This window comes from Gadus macrocephalus, chromosome 16 (assembly GCF_031168955.1).
Source record: "Gadus macrocephalus chromosome 16, ASM3116895v1".
NCBI lineage: Eukaryota > Metazoa > Chordata > Actinopteri > Gadiformes > Gadidae > Gadus > Gadus macrocephalus.
The window spans coordinates 17,974,457-17,982,389 of record NC_082397.1 but is presented as its reverse complement, the minus strand read 5'-3'; the positions used below and the strand labels follow the sequence as shown (position 1 = coordinate 17,982,389).

General features: G+C 44.5%; 1 protein-coding gene across 1 annotated transcript; it reads right to left on the bottom strand.

Annotated features, from left to right (window-relative positions):
- Nucleotides 1-634: 634 nt before the first annotated feature.
- Nucleotides 635-7,519, bottom strand: tsku (tsukushi small leucine rich proteoglycan homolog (Xenopus laevis)). Its single transcript, XM_060074412.1, is given in 6 exon segments — nucleotides 635-2,138; nucleotides 2,141-2,464; nucleotides 2,467-2,671; nucleotides 2,673-2,696; nucleotides 2,874-3,185; nucleotides 7,226-7,519. Coding segments are annotated over 5 exon segments (1,044 nt in total). The 5' UTR covers nucleotides 3,183-3,185; nucleotides 7,226-7,519; the 3' UTR covers nucleotides 635-1,956.
- Nucleotides 7,520-7,933: the final 414 nt, after the last annotated feature.

Genomic DNA, 7,933 nt, shown 5'->3' with positions numbered 1-7,933 from the left:
TCAGGGGAACTCAGAATTGGCCCTGCCACATTGAGAGAAGATACAGAGGGAGAGAAGAGGTTGGGGGAGAGGGAGAGAGGGGGGCTAATGTGAATGCGTCTCTGTCTCTGAGGGAATACACAATGGGACCCTCACGCCCAGGCACGCACACACCACACACACACACACACACATCTTCAAGATGGCCATACAGGCTCACTCATGTTCGTGTGTTTCTCCCTTTTATTTGATACCGTTGCTCTCCTACTCAACCGCCCGGTTCTCGATAACCACGCTGACCAGCAGAGCAAAGCAACCTGCCAAACCCTCGTGTGTCTTCACACTTCATTTATAAAGGACCATCTTAAGATCCCAGGGACAGTATGCATGTATGCGCGTGTTCACACACAATTGTCAATCGTGTCTCCTGAATTAGCTGCCGAAGGCTAAATTGGTCTTTATTCTTCCCTCAATGTGCTGAAGACGCCCTGCTGATTCATGAAGGTCACCAGTACGATGAAGATCTTGTCTAAAATACGAAGATCAAGCAGATTATATTGTCCATGATTAGATTCAAACCAAACCTTATCTGTACTTTCTTTCAGTTACCAACCAATGGTTGATGTACATTCAAAGATCAAAGTCTTGACAATAGTCTCTTTTTAACTTTGAATGTTTTATTTTTTAAGAACACAATGCAAATGTAACAGTTTACACCACATTAGAGATTAGGTAATTTCCAATTGAACTGATGATTGAGAAGTGGAAACAGTAGTTAAAGATTGTTCAAACACTGATATAAAACCTTAAGGACGGCACTCTCTGGTGAACACGGGTCATTGCTACAGCGGTTTTTGATTGGCTCGAATTGGTGTCATGCTTCTTTGTTTCTAGTGTTTGACTACACTCTAACAACGTTTTGTTATGCAATGCTATGGCAGAATGAAATCCGAATTATTATTCGGTTAGTATTTGAACAACTAAAGTCTCAAAGGATTATTATTGTGTTCCTGTTGAAAATATAGATATTTTGAGGTATTTCCATACCGTTATTCCCGGTACTTTCATACCAGTATTTCCTGATTTTCCCAACCAATTACAAATATTAGAGGAATAATACGCTTTTGAGCACGACCTTTTAGTTTTGAGCACACATTTGAACATTTTAAATGTAACATATATGAATTGTGCTCAACACAGAACTTATTAGCCTTCAGATAACATATTTAAAGAAGATTCTTGTATTCGACACGTGTGCCTACAGTTTGTTGTTTGCAGTAACTATGAGAGCTATTTGGAGAATCCTGTGCGTCAGAAATCCTCAGTGAGGGACTCTGTAAAATGTGGAGGCAACGGAGTATGTAACTTTCTCATGGTCTATGTGTAAATGCATCTCAGTGTAAATATGGATATTGAGAACAATCCTTAGTGGTCAAAATGTGTAGACATTCCCTAATGTGGATATTTAAAGCAATGTTCCGAAGTAACATTGCGGTACTCTTTGGCATTGTGTGGCAACGGAGTATGTAACTTTCTCATGGTCTATGTGTAAATGTGTCTCAGTGTAAATATGGATATTGAGAACAATCCTTAGTGGTCAAAATGTGTAGACATTCCCATTGTGGATATTTAAAGCAATGTTCGGAAGTTACATTGCGGTACTCTTTGGCAATGTGTGGGTTAATAAAATCCCGGATAAATTATAAAGGTGCAAATTACAAAATCATAAAAAATTAAACACCAGCATCTAAAATGGTGTAATTTCCACATAATTAAATATACCTATTTTGCAACACTGTTTCATCAGATCTCAGGAGAGATACTTTTTCCTTAAACAAAATAAATATCTATAGCATTGTAGACCTATAACATTAACAGAGAGGGAGGTTTTCATCGATCTCAAAAGACATTGTTCAATGTCAAAGTGTTTGACCACCGAAATCTCTTCTCGTGACATCTCGTCTTTCCTCCCCCGCCTCACACCATCACACCGTCCACATTACAGGTCAGCACATCGTTGTGCGTCACCTGGCCCAGCTGCCAGTGGAACTGCCCCTGCTTCTGCGTCCTCCGGCAATGGATGCCCTGTCCCAGCGTGATGCTCTTGATGCTGGGCAGGTGGGCCAGCATGTTCCCCGGCAGCGACAGCACCCCGAGTAGGAAAGGTTCAGTTCCTGGAGGGACCCCAGCCCGCTGAAAACGGCCAGACTCAGCGTCTTGAGCTCGGGGTTCTCCGAGAGGTCCAGCACCTGCAGGCTCTGGAGGCCCTGGAACCCATAGGGCTGGACGTCCCGCAGCTGGCTCATCCCGCTGAGGGACAGGTGGACCAGGTCCTTGAGCTGCGAGAAGGCCCCCTCCGGGACGGAGACGATGGGGTTGTCGTCCAGGTTCAGGTAGCGCAGCGGGAGGCCCCCCAGCGCGGGGATGTCCGTCAGGCGGTTGGCCGACAGAGATAAGCTCTGGATGAAGGGCACGCCCCCCTGGTCGCCCGGGTAACGCTGCGGATCTGGTTGTGAGACAGATCCACGATGACAGGCTCGCCGTTGACTTTGGTGGCAAACACGTCCATGTCAAAGTTCTGGAAGCGGTTGTAGCTGAGGTCCACCTCCGCCAGAGGGAGCCCGGCCAGGGCCCTGGAGGAAAGGCTCTCCAGGGCGTTGTCCCTCAGGTCCAGGTTCTCCAGGTAACGCAGCCCTGCGCAAGGCATTCGGGCTGATCTGGAGATCAGGGAGCAATGGAGGGAGTGTGAGAGGAGCAAACATTGGTCAGAAACCGAGGAGAATCCACTAGAAAGTCCTGCCAGTCACAAAAACAATGAGTGAACCTTGCATCTGACTTTAGTACTCCGTGTGTTGGATTCGTCGTCCAACTGTCCAGCCATGTTGGCGCCTCACCTCGGTGATGTGGTTGCTGCTGAGGTCCAGGCTGATCAGGGTGGTGTAGCCCGGCCCGGTGAGCATGGAGTCGCTCAGCGGGCCCATGGTGTTGGACGACAGGTCCAGGTGCGTGGTGTCCAGGGGGATGGGGACAGGCACAGAGGCGGCGGGGCCCAGCCCGCTGCAGTCCACCCTGGTCAGGCTGAAGCTGTCAAACTGGCCAAAGTTCTCCACCTCGCAGCGGCACCCATGGTGGCAGTTCTTGACCGCAGTGCAGTGCCCCACCACCAGCAGAGACAGGACATGGCACAGCAGGCGCAACATCATGCCCTGGGGGGGGGGGGGAGAGGCACAGAAGCTTTTAGCTTCCAACAGGGCCGATACGAAGATCATTCACGCCTTACGGCTTCGACTCAAGATCTTTTTTTTTTTATCAATTTTAGTATTTATACTTGATAAATAATTGATTTTCACCCTTTTTAACTACCAGAAAACTTCAAGATAGGAAATAGATGATACATTCATTTTTAAAAAATAAGCAAAAAAAACAGAATCATTATAATCATGCGTGATTACCAGTAATAAGATACAACTGGAATGTCCTGTGAATATATATCGTGAAAGGGTGTGAAATTTAAGTGAAGTGAAAAGTCTATAATAAACCGTTTATTTTAAATAAACTCAAAGACATAAATAAAGCCACCCAAACAGGGCTTAAACACAGACTAAAAGGCACTTGTTTTACAAATTATCTGAACGGAACTTAGGACAAAAACTCACATGAAATCAAAACACTTGGACCACAGGTGTGGTCCACTATTGATTTTTAAACCTAGCTGCCGCCTGTCAAGCCAATCAGTAGGGATCACACCCACACTTTAAACATGCGTCACTACTTAAGTGAGTAGAAAAATCTATTTTACCTTGAATACATAAGCGAGTGCTAGGTTGTTTTGTATTCCAACAACAGAGAAAAAATACTCTATCTCCCAGAAATATCTTCAAGATAAACACTGATGCAAAAGGCTTAGGCATCACACCTTTATTTAGATTGCAAACAGCTTTTGTAAAAGATGTATGGAGGAGGTTCTGCCACTTACAATTATCATTTATTGAGGAGTTTGACATACTACATCAAAACATGTATAATCAGAGCCACACACACACACACACACACACACACACACACACACACACACACACACACACACACACACACACACACACACACACACACACACACACACACACACACACACACACACACTGTATTTGTGTGTAATAAAACAGCAAAATAAATCTTCAAGATATAATGTGAAGATCAGATAAAGAGTAAACAGGCCCTTTCAAGCCCCAGGACACGTACGTTGCTCAACACTATGTATCAAAAATCGTGTAACAGAAAACATGTTCAACAAGGAGGCAATATGTAGGAGCAGCAAATCACAATGCCTTGTGTGCCAAAATAGGGACCAGTATGATCTGGAGGAAGCTATTACCTGAAGCTGCCAAACATAAAATGATTAGTCATTAGACTAATTAAAAAGAGAGTTGAGAGATAACAAAATCATAAAACCACTGTTTAAAGTCAAGACATTGCTGTTATTTCATGCGCTGCCCTGCCCGAGCACAGGTCAGTTAGCTGATCTAAGAAGATAAGGTTATGGCATACCCAAGTGACCTGGTGGTTAAAAGCTGGATTCTTCCAAAGCTCAAAGTCGAATTGGCGGGACATTTTGTATGCTTTTGCCGCGCCGTGACCCTTTCCTTCCTTTCAAGTGTTTTCGTGCAGGCCTTGCACAATAAACCTGCCCTGGCAATCACAGGTCGCTCTGTCCAAAGGCTGACTTATTAGGTGATGGGTAAGTTACACATGGACGGGCTGTTATCAAAACAGGCCCACTTATCTGTCCCCTTATGCGTGTGTGTGTTCTGATGGATGATGTTTCGGTCGCTAAACCGAGTACATTTCATTGAGGTATGCAACATTTAGGTTAACACAGAAGGAAAAACGGTTGCAGACCAACGCCACATAGTTTTCATTCATTAAAGGCTGTTATGCCTATATTTTAGACGCCATCTTTTTTAGGGTGCGTGCATGTGCGTGCATGAACAAATGCGCGCGTGTGTATATGGATGCTTCCAGGCGTTAAGCGTTTGGATAAGTGAAGTCCTCTACCATTCATGCAGGTTAAGTGTCCATACGAACCCCACCAAGGGAACTTTCCCTCAGTTCCTGTGGCACACACAGGGCCCTTTGAAGTGTGTTATCCCCTTCATTACTGAGCCCCTGACAAACGATACAGAGGTTAACCACGGGGGAAACAAGTTGGTCGAATCCCAAGTAGTCATTAGCTTAATGCGTCCACAGCCCTCGCTTGGTTGGGGGGGGGGGGGGGAATCAACAGCATTTGATTTTCCTCTCTCTCCCCTCTCTTTCTCCCCCTCAGAAGCTACGGCAACATCTGCTCTCTCTTTCTTTTTTTATAATTGTGAACAGCACCAGGTGTTCCTCACAGACTACATCCCCAATAAATCTCAGTTAACTGAAGTGCAGCGATTGCCGACCCCAAACCATGGCCGGCCCTAAACGGCTGTAATTAGCCAGAGCCCCCAGCGACGGGAAAGGCCAGCCCCCGACTAAGTGAACAATTGTCAACGGCCTGAGAAACTTGCGTCACAACACCTTGTCACATCCAAGAGTCAACCCTACACCTGGAAAGACTCCCAGGAAGACTCTCTCTAACATCCTGGCCATGCGCCAATAACCGGGGATTACATTACCGGGGATTACACCATGGATGTGTTTACATGGATGAACAGACTGTTGTTACATGGAACAACAGTCGAGAGTGAAGCAATAGTGTGGTAAACTGCAATGCTCATCTATTTAACACTCACCTAACTTGTTTTCAGCTAGACAGTTAATGTGAAGGATTAGAGTCATTATTTGCTCTTTGTAATTGTGCCATGCCTCTCCAAACAAGCTGACGTCATGTGCCTGAAGAGGCAGAGGTCAATGTAATCGATTCAGAGCAGACATACCAGGCCTACACAGCAGACTTTAGAGGTGCTTCTACCTTCATGAAGGGTTGCCTTTTTTTTATCAGAGCCTTGTTTGAATGTATGTATTCTATTATGTATTGTTGGTTGATCCTTGTTTTGATTACTGTTTTCACCCTTGAAAACCAGACATGAGTAAATTAAGGGCAAATTATTACAATTAGAAAGGTCCCCATGCACAGACGACACAGGTTTGTTTTATCCACTAAACTTTTGATTTGTATAGGGATGGAGGTAGGGCTGCATGATTGTTGATCAAATGAGAATCACGATTTTCTTTCTTAGAATTTAGATCACAATCTTTTTCTGCAGTAATTTACCTGATCCATAAGGAAAGGCAACAAAAGATATGATGGTGCCTGATAAAGGACCGGCACACCAACCTTGGGCAACAACAAGGAACAGCTTAGATGCAACGGCTTCATGAAACTGACACTGAACATAAAAACAAAATTCATTCTCTTTTCTTCTCTTTCTTACACAACCTTTGAACAAGTATGTGTCGGTGTGTTTGCATGTCCATTTCCTCAGGCAGAGCTCATAATTCAACGATTGAGCCAATTAGGCTTGGGTGCTTTGTGGTTTGCTTAAGCTTTAAAAAAAAAAGATTGAATCACTGGAAATTTGAATATAAATAAGCGACAGACATGTGTAAATAATCAATGCATCACACCTACCCCCCCCCCCCCCCCTCCAACAACAGGAGCCCCTAGACCCCTGCCATGCCCTGGGAAGTTGGAGGCGGGCAATTAGACACCGGGTACCTCTACAGATCAAATTTCTTTTGCAGCCGTGGCAATCCCTGTAGAGCACACTGCAGCTACCTTTGTGGGGCGAAAAATATAAATAAAAAAATAAAACCTAAAATGAGTTGACCGAATGACCATAGGTCGTAATGTGGCTAAATTGTGGCTAGTACTTCGATCTCCGCCCCTTTTTGACTGTCAGTCACTACTCGCTTGTCCCAACTGCATGCATCATTCAGAAGAGTTTACGGAGAGTTAGGGAAGAATCAAACAAGAAAATACGTTGTTTATGACAATAATAATCCAGAAGACTAGATCCATGTGGTCAAACAACGAAACACTAGCCTACTTGTTTTTTAATCAAGATCAAAAACCAAAGGCGTTTTCCAAAAACCAGCATATTTGAAATATGATCCAGGGGATTATGAGGTTTGACTGTAGTTTCCAAACTACGAGATCGAAGATTCAGTGGCTTTAGGAAAACAAAAGACAAACCCAGACAAACAAGTTTACTCCAGTTTGCGTTAGTTTCTTGGACGTTTCGATTGCAAGGCTACTTACCCCAAAGTTAGACAAGAGCCTACAGTCGGTTCGCCTGCTGCCGGACAGTCATCTCGTTGTTACTTTATCCAACGGCGCAACCCCGTTTCCATGCTCTGGAACACACACTTTAAGCAGTCTTCTGACCCTCGGTAGTCGATAGCCCTTTCCCCCCGCTTAACTACTCCATTTCTGAAGCACAACTAAAAATTGTTTTGGTCAAGAGGGAAACGGATTGAGCTCCTAGTCCTCCTCCGTTTCCATCCAGCTGAGTTATGGTTGGCGGACCACGCAACGCTGCTCCTTCGGAAGCAGCATCAGTGTGTGCGGGGTGACTCGCTCGGTGCGCCCTCTAGCGGACAAGGGGAGGAACTTCCACTGTAATGGTTTAATGCAGACTTTCACGTTTACACATTTTGCAGCACTTTTTTTTTGTTAATTTTAATATTCTCGTTTGTGTGTGTGTGTGTGTGTGTGTGTGTGTGTTTTTAAATCCGAAACACTGCTGTTGCAAATCAAAATAAATAAATATATATGAGAAGACGCATCTTGTCTACGCATCACGTGTCACGCATCTGGTCACCTTCAAGTCGGGCTTTCAAGTGGAGATAAGATGAAACCAGTAGGCCTACGCTAATCAGCCACCATCACTAATGGTTTGCTTTGATCTTCTACAGCCCAAAACATTCCAGCTCAGTCAAAAAACAGATTCTTCTACCTTATTTTTAA